Source organism: Hemicordylus capensis, chromosome 3 (genome assembly GCF_027244095.1).
Source record: "Hemicordylus capensis ecotype Gifberg chromosome 3, rHemCap1.1.pri, whole genome shotgun sequence".
NCBI lineage: Eukaryota > Metazoa > Chordata > Lepidosauria > Squamata > Cordylidae > Hemicordylus > Hemicordylus capensis.
The window spans coordinates 33,903,964-33,923,341 of NC_069659.1; the positions used below are offsets into that span (position 1 = coordinate 33,903,964).

The window sequence follows — 19,378 nt, forward strand, 5'->3', positions numbered from 1 at the left end:
TCAATCAATTCCAGCACGCATGTTGGTGGGGGGCGGGGAATGCTCCTTCTCTGGTACCAGGCAAGGTGGTGATGACAATAGCTGCAGCCACACAGACTATAACAGAAGCTCTAGCAGTTATGGTTCATATCCATATGAACCATATCCAAGAGAGCCAGCGTGGTGTAGTGGCTAGAGTGCTGGACTAGGACCGGGGAGACCTGTGTTCAAATCCCCATTCAGCCATGATACTTGCTGGGTGACTCTGTGCCAGTCACTTCTCTCTCAGCCTAACCTGCTTCACAGTGTTGTTGTGAGGAGAAACTCAAGTATGTAGTACACCGCTCTGGGCTCCTTGGAGGAAGAGCGGGATATAAAATGTAAAAAATAAATAAATAAATACCCACTTTCTGTTTGAACATAGACAACCCCAAGAAAGGGTTAGTCATTCCGCAGCAAATCTTCCGGTCATTGAGTTGGTGGACTCGTGCAGAATCTACTACGAGGAATTGCGTTTCAACTGCTGACTCCATCGTTATGGGTGACGACGGACACCTCACTGATGGGATGGGGTGGGTGGGCATTGCAATGGCAGCATGGCCCAGGATCAGTGGAGTTGCCGGCAAAGACAATTCCACATAAATTTCCTAGAACTCTTGGTAGTTTTCCAGGCCATGAAGGCATTTCTACCAATGCTCAGAGGCAGAACTGTACAGTTGCAATTGAACAACACGACAGCGATTGCCTACCTAAACAGATAAGGTCCAGGCATACAAGGAGCATATAAATTTGAGCATACAAATTTGGCACTGGTGCATCAGAAACAGCATCACCCTTTGGGCCATTCACATAAATGCGATGGAAAATGTCCTAGCGGAAGATCTGAGTCACTCATTCACCAGGGAAGAGTGGCACAAATGGGATGGACAACAAGTACTTGCTTCCAATATTCAGATCTTGGAAGTTCCCCTAAATAGACTTGTTTGCAACAGCACTCAATGCCAAGTGCACAAGAGCAGGTCACGACCCACAGTCATTAGGGGAAGCGTTGCAGATGGACTGGTCACAACACCTATTGTACATGCATTCTCCTCTGCCTCTGGTAGGGAGAGTGGTGCCTCATATTCCAACCTACCAAGTCAAATGTATCCTGATCACTCCATGGTGGCCTCGGCCACCATGGTTTCTGCATCTACTCAAACTGTCAAGACATACATACAGGAGACTTGCTCAATGCCAAGATCTTCTGTCATGGGAAAACGGTCAGGTACTGCACCCAGAGGTGCCCACCTTACAGCTAACAGCATGGAAGATAGGCTTCTAAATAAAATCTTGCTTAACCAGATAAAACCTTCCACTAGGAGAAACGATGCTAGTAAATGGAAGAGGTGCACTTGCTATGCTGCCACAAATGGCTTTCGCCCTCTGAATGCTACTGTCCGTCGGGTCCTGCTGTACATAACCATGCTAAAGACCTCTTTGCTTTCATAAAGGCTCACTTAGCAGCGATCTCAGCAAGGCTCCCGGGATGGGATGGAAAGACAGTATTTTCGCACCCCAGTTGCAAGAGTTTTCTGAAGGGTCTCACCAATCTGTATCCTCCAGTAAGACAGCCACTGGAACAGTGGAGTATATCCTTGGTCCTTTTGGCACTAACAGATATGCCCTTTGAGCCCCTGACTACAGCTAGCCTGAAGCTGGTTTCTCTGAAGACTGCCTTCTTGGTGGCTATTACAACTGCCCGCAAGGTGAGTGAACTTACAGCCCTGAGGATGGATGTGCCTTATGCACGCTTCTATCCAGATAAGGTGCTGCTACGTCCTGACATTACTTTTCTATCTAAGGTGGTGACAGACTTTCACATAAACCAAGACATTGTGCTTCCTACCTTCTTCAACTCTCCGAGCACGGCTCTTGAGAAGGATCTGCATTCCCTAGATGTTAGAAGGACTCTTCTATTCTACCTATCAAGAACAAAGACGGTTAGAAAGACAAAAAAGTTGTTCATATCCTACAAAGGAAGATCTATGGGTCAGGCCTTGTCAAGACAACGGCTATCCCACTGACTAGTAGAGCTAATCCGATTGACTTATAAATTACAAAAAGTACAGCCGCCCAAGTCTATCAAGGCACATTCAACCATTGCTTACGGTGCCTCAGCGGCTCACTTATCTGGCATATCATTTCAGGACATTTGTAGGGCTGCAACCTGGTCCTCAGAAAAGCCCTTCATAAAGTGCTATGCCATTGACTTACATTCTGCAGCGGAGGCGAATTTTCGGAGAGGTGTTCTCAAAAGGGTATTTACAGTGACACTACTGCCCCCTCCTCCAAAGGAGCTAACTAAACACCCATTCCAGTAGATTCAACCGATCATGCCCCAGATAAACAGGTTGCTCACCTGTTACTGATGATCTGGTAGAGATCTGTTGACATCCATTAGACACTCCCGAACCTCCCCTCCGCAGTAATGCTCAAGTCTTCTATGTAGTACTCACCTATTGCTTCAAAGATATTTGACTGCTCTGGCAGTCTCCAAGGAACTGAAGTGCTGGCGCTTCCTCCTGTCTTAAATGGTAATGTGGGCCGGGCTGCGAGCACTGAGAGGAGGTGTGGTACTCCACACTGAACGGCATCTAGTTTCTGCTAAAAAGCCTATGGGGGAGCACTAAGCATATACTGGAAAACAATATTTGGATCACTGAAGGAACAGAGAAATCCAACAAAATATTCTAAATATATAATGCTCCTGGTTGTTGAAAATACCAGATTTTACATGGCCATGACCAAATTCTTTGGCCACATTTGCTTATCTCCATTTCCGGGTTGAAATTGGAATTTCAATAATTAAGATCCTTGTCCATGTGCAGAAGTTGCACAGTGACTTATATGACATCATTATCTTGGAGTTCATTTTATGAATGTTTGGAGCTTTTACATAATGCAAGACTGAAAACTGTTCTGTCACTGCTCAAGTGCTAGCTCTTATATCTTGTGATTGCAGCCATCAGCTGACATTAATGGACATCTCTTGTGTTGCTAGTTGCTTTTTCATTTTAACACATTTCCAAGTCAGTGAGTTGGATCCAGATGTTGCACTAATGGAAAGAAGTTTGGATAAGGGTGCTTACCTGTCGTCGTCCCCGCCCCCCAGCTACATATTTATTTATTTGGCTTCTATACCACCCTTCCAAAAATGGCTCAGGGCGGTTCTCAAAAGGGTGTTAGTGACACTACTGCCCCTCCTCCAAAAGGAGCTAACTAAACACCCATTCTAATAGATTTAACGGATCACACCCCAGAAGCACAGGTTGCTCACCATAGCAGCCCCCTTCCACCCAATTCTTGATCGTTCCTCTGCAGCCCCTTGTGCTCCCTCCCACCTGCATCCCAACCGCCTGAAGCAGTTTTTCAGATGCAACTGTCTGCCACTAGGAGGAAGGGAGGGGAATGTTCCCTTGGGGGAACGTTGTTGCACAAGGGCTGAGTCCAACCCAGTATGTTTAAAACGGTCGTGTCTACAGAGAGCATCTTGATTCAAACCTGTGCTCATCTAACCTGTCCTTTTCCCTTTTTAGCCCGCCGAATATCAGTCAGAGAATGGATGTGTTCTATTTGCAACCAGCCTGCCCCGTTTCCTCCGATAGTCCAGTCTGGTACACCTCTGCCTCAGTGGATCGCAATACTTTGGAAAACATGCTTGTATGGGTTCTTTTAGTAAAAGATATTTATGATAAAGACAATTACGAACTGGATGAAGACATAGATTAAACACTTCCTAAACCGTTCACGGAAAAAAGAAAACACAACAGCATTAGATAGTCAAGCTGCTAGACTTTTATTATGGGGGAAAAAACATTTCAAGTTTACTCTTTGTTTAACATGTTTTGTAGCAGTGTACCCTCAGCCGGGTATTACCATGTAAATAATCTGTGAGCGAAAGTGGCCATTATTCTACATAGTGGTTTTTAGGATACTTAACACACACATTCTTTTTTTTTTTTAATTATTTATTTGGTTAGGTATGTTTGTAACTTTTTACATTGCAAAATTTGAATGAGAATGTGCCATGTGTATTTTTTTTCCCAGTCATAGTAAGCAACATCCATATTGCACAACTTCACTGTTGCAGAGCTTCCTTGAAAGAGGTTAGGGGCTTTTACTGGGTTCTGAAACCAGGTAGTTGTGTGTGGGTAGCACTACTAAAGTTTAGAACTTGCTGTGTCTTTCAGAATTTTTTAAGAAATTGTAAACTAATAGGTTTTTTACTCTTAGTTACTGAAGCCTTATGAGGTTATGTAGAGAGGTTCCATCTTATGTACCAAAAATTAGACAAAGGAGAATGCTGTCTATTGATGTACTGTAATGTGAATCTATACTGGTGGAAACAACTTTTTTTGGTTGCCCTTATTAAAAAAACAAAACAAAAACTTTACTATTCTTTCTTTATTTGTGACTTTGTGATTGACATAACAGATATTAAGGCCGTTCTCATGAGCAGCCTATCCTGGACTAGGCTGCTTGTGTGCCGTGTCAGGATCTGTACGGATCCTGGCACTCCCGCCTAGCGTGAACATGCCCTTAACCCCGGTGCCGTGTGTGATTGCCTAGAGCGCCCATCTCATGGGTGTATCCCCCAATGCACCACACTCCTCATGTGGTGCATTATGGGATGGGATGGGGCACAGGCAGTCTCCCAGCTTCTGGAGATCAACGCTGTGTGGAGCAGCTCAGATCATGTGGGAGTGCGGTCTGCACCTCCCACCAGATCCAGGGATAGTCTGCGGGGAAGGTAGGGTTTGCACAGCCTTTGCCTGCCCAGCCTCTGGTCATGACAATAGCCTCATTGGTTAAGAATACAGGTTGAAGACATGTAGGCCATTTTGTACATACATTGCCATCAGACAGTTTGTACAATGCAACAACCACTTTCCTCCTTATTTTTGCCTAAAGCGTTAAGCAGTGGTACCTTGCATGTTCTAGTAAGAGGGGTTGCATAATGAAGATAGTATGTCTGTAAATATTGTAATTATGTCCTTGTTTTGCTGTGTTTACACACAGCTGAAATTCAGACACAAGCTTGGGCAATCCACTAGACAGGTGCACATTGCTGAAACATAATTCAGAGCAAATCAGTTTCTTTTCATTACTTACAATACATAGGCTCAATCGCTGGAAATATTCTTCATCCAAAGTGCTCTGCATTTTTCTGAACAAAGTGTACCCTACTTATCTATATTTTGCCACTTAATGGCACAGCAGGGAAATGACTTGACTAGCAAGCCAGAGGTTGCCGGTCTGAATCCCCACTGGTATGTTTCCCAGGCAATGGGAAACACCTATATCGGGCAGCAGCGATATAGGAAGATGCTGAAAGGCATCATACTGTGTGGGATATGGCAATGGTAAACCCCTTCTGTATTGTACCAAAGACAACCACAAGGCTCTGTGGTTGCCAGGAGTCGACACCGACTCGACTTTACCTATATTTTAGCTTTGATCAGGATCCTCCCTCCCCAAACAGAAAGATTTGGGGTGGGGAGTTTATAAGTGTTCACTTCTGGCTGCATTCAGTTGCACTATGTTGAAACATAGCTCTGGAGGTTCCACTTGAAGGTAATGTTCTAAACTTAATCGTGTGCTGTTACTAGAGTTGCCATGCCCCCCGAAATTCTGGGCTTCACCTGGATTTTAAGCATCTCACCCAGATTGCTTAGCCCACCCAGATTTGCCTGGATTTCAGCTTTCATTTTTTTAAAAAAAGAGCTAAGCTCTAGCCCTTGTAGAAGTAGAGTTATGGAGCAGAACATGCAGTCACTATTCTGCTCAAAAAGTTATTTTCAAGCCAGTTTACATAATATGCAAATTAGGCACCTGGATTAGAAAACCAGAATATGGCAACCCTAGCTGTTACCATCTGTTTTTGTGCTATGGAAGACCTCTCTGCACTACACTGTGCTATTTGCACTTCACTGTGGTGGTTCTCGGAGATGCATTACTGGCCAATGGCTGTTTGGTAACTCCAGCGTTCTAGACCTGCTTATAGTGGTGTCAAAATGCCACAGATCATGGCTGGGATTCTGAGTTTTGTGCCTCCCCACAAGATGACATCATCGTTTTTCTTCAGCGTAGCCCTCCTAAGCAGCATTGCAAACAGCTTTTGCAACTCCTTTAGTTTCACTGCCCTTAGTTTCAAAAGTACAGGTGAAACTCGGAAAATTAGAATATCGTGCAAAAGTCCATTAATTTCAGTAATGCAAATTAAAAGGTGAAACTGATATATGAGACAGACGCATTACATGCAAAGCGAGATAAGTCAAGCCTTAATTTGTTATAATTGTGATGATCATGGCGTACAGCTCATGAAAACCTCAAATCCACAATCTCAGAAAATTAGAATATTACATGGAACCAAGAAGACAAGGATTGAAGAACAGAACAATATCAGACCTCTGAAAAGTATACAGTGTACTGTGCTTGATTGGCCAGCAAACTCGCCTGACCTGACCCCATAGAGAATCTATGGGGCATTGCCAAGAGAAGGATGAGAGACATGAGACCAAACAATGCAGAATTGCTGAAGGCCGCTAATGAAGCATCCTGGTCTTCCATAATACCTCATCAGTGCCACAGGCTGATAGCATCCATGCCACGCCGCATTGAGGCAGTAATTGCTGCAAAAGGGGCCCAAACCAAGTACTGAATACATATGCATGCTTATACTTTTCAGAGGTCCGATATTGTTCTATTCTTCAATCCTTGTCTTCTTGGTTCCATGTAATATTCTAATTTTCTGAGATTGTGGATTTGGTGTTTTCATGAGCTGTACGCCATGATCATGATCAGAAGAGCCCCTGGTGGCGCAGTGGTAAAACTGCCGCCCTGTAACCAGAAGGTTACAAGTTCGATCCTGACCAGGGGCTCAAGGTTGACTCAGCCTTCCATCCTTCCGAGGTCGGTAAAATGAGTACCCAGAAATGTTGGGGGCAATATGCTAAATCATTGTAAACCGCTTAGAGAGCTCCGGCTATAGAGCGGTATATAAATGTAAGTGCTATTGCTATTGCTATCATCACAATTATAACAAATTAAGGCTTGACTTATCTCGCTTTGCATGTAATGCGTCTGTCTCATATATCAGTTTCACCTTTTAATTTGCATTACTGAAATTAATGGACTTTTGCACGATATTCTAATTTTCTGAGTTTCACCTGTAGTGTGCGATACAGCAACAGGGATCAGCTAGCCAAAAAAGGTCAAACATCCCACTGGACTAGTTCATGTCTCTTGGCATTAGCCTAAGCAGTGTTTTGAATCCCAGCCTGTGATGTGCTGCCAGTGTGAGGTTGTTGTATCCCACCCTGACCATCTGAGTTGGTGCTATGCTTTTACAAGCCCTGCCTCAAACAGAGCCCTGCTCACTGCTTCAAGGCTGCAATCCACAACATGGTTATGATATACAAAGAATAAGACAGGTCCCTGCCCTCAAGGGGCTCATAAATGAAAATCAACACAAGGGGGGCGGGGCACAATAGAGGAAGGGGAGGGAAGTAGAGGCAAGGAGCAAGCGAGGAAGACGATACCATTATTTCATGTATACATGAGCTTAGTTACAACAGAGAAAAGGGGATCAGGGAGTTGGACCAAAGGCTTTCTGGAAAAGCTGGGCTTTGAAGTTGTATTTAAAGGAAATTAGGCAGCATGGAAGCATTGTGGGAGGTTGTTCCAAGCAGGAAAGAGGAGAGGGTAGAGTTGCTTGAGGGAGCAGGAAACTGCTCGCTCATACAGCAGACACCAGGGAAGAGATTCAGCGTATAGGTGCTTATATGCCAATGCCAGAAGCTTCTGAGCCATGATGGGTGAGCTGGAGTGCTTGGTTGCTAACACAGTAATAGATATAGTGGGCAAAACAGAAACATGGTGGAACAGTGAGAACCAGTAGGACACGGTTATCCCTGGATATAAACTCTATAGAAAGGACAGGGAGGGGTGCCTTGGAGGTAGAGTGGCACTGTTTGTTAAAGAAGGGATAGAACCTAACAGGTAGAAAACCTAGGTGGACCGGAGTCCTCCACAGAAACCCTGTGGGTGATGATACAAGGCCTGAAAGGAAATGTTCTGCTGGGGACATGCTATCACCCTCCGGATCAAGACACTGACAGTGACTGGGAGTTGCAGCAGGAAATCAGAGAGGCGTCAAGGAGATGCAGGGCAGTAATAATGGATGACTTCAATTACCCACACATAGACTGGGTAAATTCAGCGTCAGGTAATGACACAAAGGTCACATTTCTTGATACGCTGAATGACAGCCCTAGAACAGTTGGTCTTGGAACCAACCAGAGAGAAGGCGACCTTGGACTTAATCCTGAGTGGCACCTGGTGTGTGATGTCAGTGTCATCGACCCTTTAGGGAACAGTTTCCATAGAATGATCAAATTCAGCATACAGGCAAAGAGATAATCACCAAGGAAGTCTAACATAGACACTTTGAATTTCAGAAGAGAAAACTTCTTCATGGTCTCTGTGCTCACACGTGGGATTTGTGCCTGCAAGTTCCTCATCAAAGATTCCTGAGAAAACTTAGCAGTCATGGGATAAGGGGACAAGTACATGTGTGGATTGCTAACTGTTTGAAGGATAGGAAACAGAGACTAGGGATAAATGGAGAGTTTTCACAATGGAGGGAAGTAAGAAGTGGGGTCCCCCATGGATCTGTACTGGGACCGGTGCTTTTTAATTTATTTATAAATGATCTAGAAGTAGGGGTAAGCAGCGAGGTGGCCAAATTTGCAGTTGATACCAAACTCTTTCGGGTAGTGAAATCAGATTGTGAAGAGCTCCAAGAGGATCTCTCCAAACTGGGGGAGTGGGCGACAAAACGGCAAATGCAGTTCAGTGTTGGCAAATGTAAAGTGATGCACATTGGGATGAAAAACCCCAACTTCAAGTATATGTTGATGGGATCTGAGCTGTTGGTGACTGACCAGGAGAGGGATCTTGGAGTCATGGTAGACAGCTTGTTGAAAGTGTTGACTCAATGTGCGGTACCTGTGAAAAAGACCAATTCCATGCTAGAGATCATTAGGAAGGGGATTGAAAATAAAACTGCTAATACTAAAATGCCCTTATACAGAACTATGGTGTGGCCACACCTGGAGTACTGCATACAGTTTTGGTCACCACATCTAAAAGATGAGAGAGCCAGCGTGGTGTAGTGGTTAGAGTGCTGGACTAGGACTAGGGAAACCCGAGTTCAAATCCCCATTCAGCCATGATACTTTCTTGGTGACTCTGGGCCAGTCACTTCTCTCTCAGCCTAACCTACTTCACAGAGTTGTTGTGAGGAGAAACTTAAGTATGTAGTACACCGCTCTGGGCTCCTTGGAGGAAGAGCAGGATATAAATAAGTTGTAGAACTGGAAAAGGTGCAGAAGAGGGCAACCAAGATGATCAGGGGCCTAGAGCACCTTTCTTATGAGGCAAGGCTACAACACCTGGGGCTATTTAGTTGAGAAAAAAGGCAACTGCGTGGAGACATGATAGAGGTCTAAAAAATCATGCATGGTGTGGAGAAAGTGGATAGAGAGAAACTTTCTCCCTCTCACATAATAGTAGAACCAGGGGTCATCCCATGAAATGGATTGCCAGGAAATTTTGGACCAACAAACGGAGGTACATTTTCACACAATGCATAATCAACTTGTGGAATTCACTGCTAGGGATGTGCCCAGAACCATTCCATAGTCAGTGGGTGTGTTCCCTTAAGGGCAGGGGAGGGTGCACTTACTCCTCCTGCCAGCACTCCATTGTAGCAAAGCCCCTCAGGGCAGCAGCGTACTTCCCTGCCGTCCCATTGTCATCCTTGGCAGGATGTACCGAGTGCGTGTGCGCCCATCGTGTGTGCATGCGTGCAAGGCAGATGGGTGCGCACGCAACAGCGCATGCACGCCCAGTACTTCTGGCCACTTCTGGCCAAGGATGACAACAGGATGGCAGGGAGGTACACTGCTGCCCCAAGGGGCTTTGCTACAAAAGAGTGCCTGTGAGGGAAATGCGGCAGGAGGAGTAAGTGCACCCTACCCCACCTTTAAGGGAACACCCCCGCCACCTCCGAAAGCCGAAACGGCCCTGGTGGCCTAAATGTTTGGGAGGCTTCTATAATGGTCTCCGAAACGTTTCGGGCGCAAGCCTATTCTCTGCCACAAGATGTGGTGACAGCCAACAACCTGGATTGTTTTAAGAGAGGTTTTAATAACTTCATGGAGGACCAGCTATCAACGGCTATTAGTCAGAGGGCTATAGGCCACCTCCGGCCTCAAAGGCAGGATGCGTCTGAGTACCAGTTGCAGGGGAGTAACAGCAGGAGGGAGGGCATGCCCTCAACTCCTGCCTGTAGGCTTTCAGTGGCATCTGGTGGGCCACTGTGTGAAACAGGATGCTGGACTAGATGGGTCTTGGGCCTGATCCAGCAGGGCTTTTTCTTATGCCAGATAGGTTTTTCTCAGCTTAACATCCAAACAAAGGAGTGCTTGCTATCTCACTATGCACACATTAACTCATTTCCAGATTTGAGTGGAGTTGCCCTTACTCTCCCCTCCAATTTGAAGGTATGACCCTTCTGCATCACTCCGTTGGGGGCAACCCACATCTAGTAGCAGCCCACTTGCTGCAGGAAGTGTGCTGCATTAGACCAGGCATGAGTCAGAGTTAAAATTATTACTCCAGATCAGTGTCCCTTCTAAGGCGTGCGCACTGTGTGCGCACACTCACAAGTTTTTTTATGTCTGCTCAGTTAATTTTAGGTCCCACTCAGGTTGAATCAGGAAGGCTCCACTCTAAATGCATGTGTGCATACACTGCCTCGATGATGCTGCCCAGAACAAAACTCGTTCCGCACCCAGATGAAAAAACATTTAGAGAGAACACTGCTCTAGATCACTCCTGTAGGATTGCCAGAATCTAAAAAGCTACTTTAAATTCACCCAGGGACTTGTGCTTGCCCAGCAGAACTTATTTCCTTTCTTTGAGCAGCTGACAGATATGTGTACCCCCCATGGCATATCACACACTTCTTCCAAAGGATCAGTTTTAAACACAGGTTGCCATGCTGTGTGAGGGACAGCTGAGAGAGAAATGTGCTTGCAGAGTTCTTTGGATCCTACCCAGTAGCTCCAGAACTGCTCCATATTTTTATAACCCGATGAAAGTTTCAGTGGTGCAACATTCAAAAGCTGGCATTCTTTGCAAATACAACTTATCTCTCATTGTTGTCCCAGTGTTCTGCATTGATGTAAGCAATGTTGCATGGCCCTGAATGGAGAGTGAGATCAGTTATTGAAAGGACTATTATTCTGGCCAGTCAGCTTAATTCACATACCCAACTAAACTAACCTATAGGGTGCCAACGCCTTGCAACTCCTGCTTCCAATTGGTCTATTTAATTTTAAGGGACATCATTTTCCCCCTCTGTATGCATTTTTTTCTGTGTGTGGTGCTCTTTAAAAAAGTTTTTTTTTTCCCCTTTGGGTACCACTTGGATATTATTTTACAAAACATTTCAAACACACACCACAAATCTGAAGTTATATTCATGAACTGTCCTCCAAGCTTTGAAGAGAATTTGAGCTTTTGAAATAAGTTATTTGGGCTAAGGTTTGGTGGTCCTTGTGACCCAATGGCTTGTACATGCTTCAACAAACTCTTTTAGAAGAGAATGTTTGTACATCTAACAGAGCTTGGCAATAGCATCTTCTCTATCAAGAGCAAGCCTATATGGAATGCTCTTTTTTTCTTTCTATCCTGTCATTAAATAAGTATTTTGGAGTAACGAAAGAGAACAAATTAGACTAGGATGTTCTCATGGTTAATTCCCCCTAATTGAGGTGTGTGTGTTCTTTTATTTGCATCGAGTAGCACCTGCCTTCTGCATATTTTTGCTGGGCATTATCTGCTTCCCTCAGTTTACTCTCCTCCTACTGGGCATATTAGCGAAAAACATTCTTTTCCTATCATAGGTGAACAGTGTAAACAGCAGCTGAGTGGTCTGAAACTTAAAAGGGAGACCCATCAGTTTGTGATAAAGGCTGCTCCATGTTTTCTATCCCAGAACACGCCATATTGTCCCTGGGTTGTTCATACACCTACAGCGCCAGAGAAGACATTGTAAGTAGAAGCAAGATTTAGATATATTAATAGATGATATTAAAAGTTTCCTGATACTATGTCAGACCACTGGTCCACCTAATTCAGTATTTGTCCACTGACTGCAGTGGCTTTCCTGGATTTCAGGGGGTTATTTCCCAGCCCTACCCAGAGATGTCAGGTATTGAACCTGGTCCTGCATCAGCCATGGCGGTGTGTGTGCGTGTGTGTGTGTGTTTTGCCCTGGTCCATCAGGAGATCATCCCCCTCACCAGATGCACTGTCCACTATTCTGATCATTTTGTGTGTCTACATGCAGTGTTGGGATTGCGAGACAAAGTTGGGATTCTGTTAGTGTACTGCTCACCCAACAGTCTCCCTGAATCGGCAGGGTGCCCTCCATGCTAAAGGAGGCAGTAATTAGACCCCCCCTCTTGAAAAAGCCCTCTTTGGACCCAACCATCTTAAACTATCGGCCAGTTTCTAACCTCCTGTTTCTGGGCAAAGTGTTGAATTGCGTAGTGGCACCTCAGCTCCAGATGGTCATGGATGAAACTGATTGCTTGGATCCTTTCCAATCTGGCTTCTGGCCTCGGTATGGAACCAAAACTGCCTTGATCGCCCTGGTGGATGAGCTATGCCAGGAGATAGGGGGAGAGTTTGACCCTGTTGATTCTCCTAGATTTCTCAGTGGCTTTTGATACCATTGACCATGGTAACCTTCTGGGCCACCTCTTTGATTTGGGACTTGGGGGCACCATGATATGGTGATTCCAGCCCTACCTTGGGGGTTGGACCCAGAAGGTGGTGCTGGGTGTACCTGCTCTACCCCTTGGTCATTGGCTTGTGAGGTGCCGCAGGGTTTTATTCTGTCCTCCATGCAATTTAACATCTACATGAAACCACTAGGAGAAGTCCTCTGTGGGTATGAGCTGCAGTGTCAGTGATATGCTGATGATACCCCAGCCCTACCTATAATTTCAGTCAACTAATGCAAAGGAGGAGACAGTGGATGTCCGAAACTGGACTGTTCTGGATTGGATGGAGGCAAGCAAACTGAAACTTAATCCAGATAAGACGGAAGTGTTCTGGGTTGGTAACACTGATTATCTGAGTGGTGAGGTAAATCTAGTCCTGGATAGGGTCACATTCCCCCTGAAATACCATATTCGCAGATTGTGGGGGTGCTTCTGAACTGGTGCTGTACTTGGAGGCACAGGTGGCGGCAGTTTGCAGGAGTGCCTTTTACTAGCAACTGCTGGTATGACAGCTGCATCTCTACTTGGATAAGTTGAACCTGACCCTGGTCACTCATGCACTGATGACATCCAGATTGGATTACTGCAATGCACTCTACATGGGGCTGCCCTTGAAGATAGTTTGGAAGTTTCAGCTAATCCAGAAAGTTGCTGCAAGGATACTCAAGGGTGTTAGTCACTTCTCGATTATTACACACAACCTATGGCAGTTTGCTTCCAGGCCAGATTCAAAGTGCTGGATTTTACCTTTAAAGCCCAGCCACTGACTGAAATTTGGATGGTGGGGACAAGAGACAGGGCCTTCCCAGTTGTGGCCCCTTGGTTCTGGAACACCCTACCAGAAGAACTTCACCATGCTTCACTCTTAATTTTTTTAAAAAAAGATCTTAAAGCCTATTTGTTTAGAGAGGCTTTTAAGTGTTTTTTTTTTTTTTACTACAGCTTGATGGGTTTTTTATTGGATCTGTTTTAACTGATTTTATTCTACAGTGTATTTTATTTGTTTTACTGTTTTTAAATTTTATAATACATTTATGGTTTTACTATTGTGAGCTGCCCCAAGGAATATTGTACTGGAGGGACAGGTTATAAATATTTTAAGTAAAATAAATTCTACTCTTCTTCGTAGGGGCTCATGGACAGTGTGTATGGTTATTCCCTTTCCAATTTATCCTCACAGCATCTCAAAGCAACTTCTCCCCAACCTTTTCTCACCTGCTCTGTGGTGTTGAGAGTGTGGTGCTTTTTGTGAAGTGGCAACTTCAACAGTGCCTGGAAGTACTGAGAATGTTTCCAGCAACTGGCTCGAACAGGTCACCATCTTTTAAACCCTACAATGAGGCCAGAAATGACATAGTGTCATTTCCTCTGGACTAAAAAGTATGGTGACCAGTAGGAGCTGGCTATGAAACTCACTCCCCCAGACTGACAAGACTGAAATGAAGTAAGGGAAGCCTTTTTGTTGTCATTGTTTAATAATTGGGAATGAGAAACCCTTACTAATTTATTGCAAGTCACCCAGAGATTTGGTAGTGGATCCTAATCTACCTCCCCCCACCCCGTGGCCCAGTGGATTGAGTCACTAATAGTGAATAGTTACCAGTTTCCAGTAATCGCCCATATTTTCCCCGTATGATGTCAGGGAATGATTGGGCCAAAAGATATTGTCTGTATGCCTGCTTATACTCAGTGGACTTTATTTTTCTTTGAACAGCAGATCCCCAGGTAATTTAGCAAACTTAAAACAAAACAAAACAAAACAAAAACACCTCCCATTTCAGAAATGCATGGTGTGAGGAGGAAGGAAATTTTCTGTTCCAGAAATCTAAGTCCTAGGCCCGCTTTGCAGTACAACATTAATTGCATAGCTCTTTGGATCCTGGCCACTAGAGACGGTTTGCCAGATTGTTTCCCTGTACTTTTGAAAATTCAGGTGGATACCTGGTTAAACTGTGTTAACTCAAAATCCATTGCAGGGGAGAATGGGAGCAGTGGTGATAGACAGGCCAGGAGAGGTGGTAGATCCCTATCAAATGGTGCTGGCTAGACTCCATTTTTCTCCCTATTCATCTGGAGTCGGGATGGTGCTGAATACTCAGCTGTGGGTGTGACAGCAATTTGCTCCTCTGCATTTTTTGTTTCTACTCAATCCCTTGTTCTTTTAGCCAGTATAATAAAAATGCTTCAGTAAGCAGGGTCAAGTGGGATATGCCAGTGAAAAACATAAAAATGGGACTATAGGCTGCGATTACGGGCTCTAATGTGTGATGAATCCTTTTTAATCACATGATATGAACTAATGTCACCATTTTATTATAGAACAACAAAGTGTTCAGCTCCAGGAGGAATAGAATGGATGACAGCTGCATTTTTTCAGTGTTTTGTTTAAGCAAGTTCAGTGTGGCTGGGTTGGACAACAAGGAAACATGAAGTTGAAATAACTGCAGATATTTTTCAATTGAAGGTTCACATTTTAGGGCTCCTGCTTCTGTGTGTGTCAATAGCGGTGAATCAAAAGCCCTTTATAGCTATTTAATTAAGAATTGTAGAGTTTGGTGTGGAGTGAAACCAAAATCGAGATATTAAAATCTAAGTATTTTGCTAGTTTGCTTAATTTGTATGCTGTTTGCTGTTCATTGTCATGCTACTTTTATCCTGATCGCTGTAGTCAGAGAGGTGATTTGCACGTGCATTTCCACCACTGTATTCACTCCAATAAGCAACACATGAGGATTTGCGTGTGTGAACTAGCCACCACAACAAATCACTAAGGACTGAACTGATATCAGATGAAATCACACAATAGTTTGCAAAGCAGTTAGCATGTTCAGCTAGTTAACTCAAAGTAACTGAATAAAACTTCACCAAGTTATGTCTGTGTGAACCCACCCTTTGACTTTCTCAAGACTTGATATACTGTATTTGCCTGAACAGAAGATGGCTTTGAATTTAAGATGACCTCCTTTAAAAATACAGGTTAAATGTAGGTTAAACTTGTATTTACCTGAAAAGGTCTCTGAATTAAATATGACCCCTTCCTCAATTTCTTACATCAAAGAACTTGGAAAAAATCTAGTCTTCGATTCAGATAAATATGTTAATAATAAAGTTGTGTGAATACATTATCCTCTCTTTGCCACTGAAAGGTAAATAGGTGCTGATATCCATATTTAACAACGGAGTGACAGAGCCACAGATAAACAGGATAAAGTCTGGCGCCATATTGAATAAAATTAGGGATGTGCACGGACCTGGCGCCTGCCGGTTCAAAGGGGAGGAATCTTTAAGTATGGGGGAGGGTGCTCTTACCCCTCACACCTCATGTCAGTGCCCCACTGGCACTGTGTTTTAAAATGGTCCAGCAGGGCGGCAGAATATCTCCTTCTGCCCCAGTGCCTCCTCGGACCAGAAGTGGCCGGAAGTGCCTGGTGCGCATGATGTGCGTATGCACACTGGGCACTTCCGGCCACTTCTGGTCTGAGGAGGCACCGGGGTGGCAAGGAAGTATGCCGCTGTCCCGCCAGACCATTTTTAAAAAGGTTTTCTCGTTTCAAAAGAGAGTGCCGGTGGGGGAAATGCGGGGGGAGGGGGTAAGAGCCACCCTCCCTCATCCTTAAAGATATCCCCCCCACACACACACACCTTTGAACCGGCTGAACCACCGGACACTCAAACTGGTTCGGAGGCCCGTATAAGGGCCTCCAAACTCGTTAGTGCACATCCCTAATTGAAATCACTGGGTGATTTTGCATTGACTTGAAAATGGAATAGCAGCCTGGTAGTGCGATCTTTTGCGGCCTGGAGCAATATATAGTGTGCTCTCCATTCTTAGGAACAGTTACAATCCTGCTTGAAATATTATGACTCCTAATAGTATTTATATAGCATCATTCCTGTACATGGCACTTTCCAAGCAATGAGAAGACAGAGAATGCCTGTCCTATTTGACTCACAGTCTAAAATTGACAAGGGAGACCACAGAGGAGCAGGAGAAAAATGGGAGCAAGGACAAACTGGGGAAGAACGGGGCAGTTATTTCAGGTTTGTGTACTCAAGTTTAGTTACAGTGACTGACCTGATGAGGAAAATTATTCAGAGTAGTTCCACTGACATTGAAAGGACAAGATAGGCACCTAATTTCAATGGGACTACTGTGCGCAATTTCCCTCATCATGATGTGAGGACTGTTTGGATAGTTGCTCCGCTCAGGAAGGGGCTTGAGGGAATAGCCCTCTTCCTTTGCCGGTGGTAGACACAGCTCTGCTGCTCCTACCACACAGATCCTTCTAGGCCCTGCCAACTTGATGGTCATTAGAAGCCAGGTCTGACCCAAGCCCCACTCTCACCGGAGGTGGCATGTCAAGCTGCCATCCTCACTCCTGCCGCACACAGAGCACATTGTGTGCCAATCCCCCCTCCCCCTCGATCTCCCCATCCCAGTCTCCCCACTTGCAGCATGTGGAGTGCGCTGTGTGACATTCTGCCACCCCTATCTTCCCCATCATGGTGTGTGCCAGTCTTTCCACCCTACCTCTAATCTCCCTTTACTTGATTGAGGCAGCCATTGTTGCTCCTTCCACTCTTCCTGCCCTGCTCCCTGCCCTTTCAAAAGAGTAGGGAGCAGAGCAGAAGTGTGGAGAAGAACGGCGGGATAGATCGAGGTTGGCTGCTGCTCCCTTGGCCAATTCACCCTCTGAGACGGCCACCTCACTGCACCTCCTGAGTAGGCTGCCCCGTTAGAATCCTCATGGAAGGCGGCTTGATGGCATCACCCTCCTCTCTCATTGTTGTCCGTGATGACTGGGTGCTCCACCTCACAGATCTTCCCAGAGCCAGCTGGCCTGAATCCTTCCAAGAAGAATGTGATGGAGTAGCCCTCCCACTTGGTTGACATCAGTGGTGCCTCTGGCTGCTGCTCATGCCTCACAGCTCTTCTCAAAGTCAGCTGTCTTGGTGATGGTTAGAATCCTAGTCAGAGGGGCTGGATGAAGTAATCCTCCTCACTCGTCTATGTCAGATCAAATCAGTAGCCCAGTTGCTGAGGATTGCTTCCCACAGTATCTTTTGCTGACTTTTAGGAATGTTCTGCTGTTTCCAACTCTTCATCCAATGCCCAGCCGGGATATTTGTGTAAACAAACCAAATATGACAAAGATGCCATCAACCTGCAGTGACTCTCCTTCCAGGGAAAACCAAAATCAAAGGCACACTGCAATCCCCAGGAACTTCCCATCATTTAGAGAAGTGGGGCAACCAAGACAGAGTAACAATATTGTATTATCCCTGTAGAACTACTAAGTGTTGAAGGGCAGAGGCAGCTATAATTTGTTTGTTTCATGGCTGATGGAGAATGTGGGGAGCGGAAGGGCAGGAGAGGGGGAGGATTCACTCCTCTCACCTACATAGCCTTTTTGGTGTAAAGATTAGAACCCTACTTCCTTGCTTTATATGGGGTTTGTGTATAAAGCAAGGCAGTAGGGTTCTAATTTTTACACCAAAAAGCCTATGTAGATGAGAGGAGTGAATCCTCCCCCTCTCCTGCCCTTCCGCTCTCCACATTCTCCATCAGCCACTTTTCTCCTCAACCTGATTCATTTCTTTTATCAGAGCCAGGATGGGGTCTGGGAGTGTTGGAAACAGCAGGGCAGGGAACATAAGAACAGGCCTTGCTGGATCAGGCCCGAGGCCCATCTAGTCCAGCATCCTGTTTCACACAGTGGCCCACCAGATGCTTCTGAGAAGCCCACAGGCAAGAGGTGAGGGCATGCCCTCTCTCTTGCTGCTGCTCCCCTACAACTGGTATTGAGAGGCATCTTGCCTCTGAGGCTGGAGGTGGCCTATAGCCCTCAGACTAGCAGCCATTGGTAGATCTGTCCTCCATGAGGAAGGTCTCCTCAACCTGGCAGCTCTTTTGATGTGAAAATTAGATCCCTACTGTCTACCATATATGCAAATGCGGCAGTCACATGAACATCAGGCAGCTGTTCTTGCCAAACTTTGTAAAGCCCTTAATGTGTAGCTGATCTTGGATTGCTTTCAAGGACAGCTGACTTTCTAGGAACTATATGAGACATTTACATGTTTTCTCCAACAACCTTTTTTCTTTTTCTTTGTTCAGTGCTAGATTTATAGTGTGTTGTGCGATAATTGTTTGGCATAACATTGCTTTAGGAAGCATTAAAAGAACTGCGTCCTTCAGCCCTGCTCATAGTGGAAGAAGGGTGATGCCTTTAGAACAACCGTAAATGAGATCCTGTGTTTGCTTTTACCACATGACACAATTATGAGCTGTGAAAGATAAATGTGCCACAGCAAATAATGCTTCCGCCCAAAACTGATGCAGAATGAACATCAGCTGTGAAGCATGTGGTAGGACTAAATTTAGAAAAGATGACAATGCAAGGCAATTTTAAACAAGCTTTCTTAATTGTGTGTGTGTGTGTGTGTACTGAAGCTACTTGCATTTTTAAAAAGTAAGGAACAAGCAACCCACCAGA

At 45.0% G+C, this 19,378-nt stretch overlaps 1 protein-coding gene across 10 annotated transcripts in view; it reads left to right on the top strand.

Annotated features, from left to right (window-relative positions):
- The window catches only part of ZMYM2 (zinc finger MYM-type containing 2), a 150,788-nt gene extending 146,374 nt beyond the window's left edge, over positions 1-4,414 (top strand). For all 10 annotated transcript variants that reach the window (XM_053307147.1, XM_053307146.1, XM_053307149.1 and 7 more), the window contains one exon: positions 3,558-4,414. In XM_053307147.1, coding sequence (XP_053163122.1) covers positions 3,558-3,750 — 193 coding nt within the window. In that variant the 3' untranslated portion in view covers positions 3,751-4,414. The remainder of the gene's footprint in view (positions 1-3,557) is intronic.
- The last annotated feature ends 14,964 nt before the right edge of the window (positions 4,415-19,378 follow it).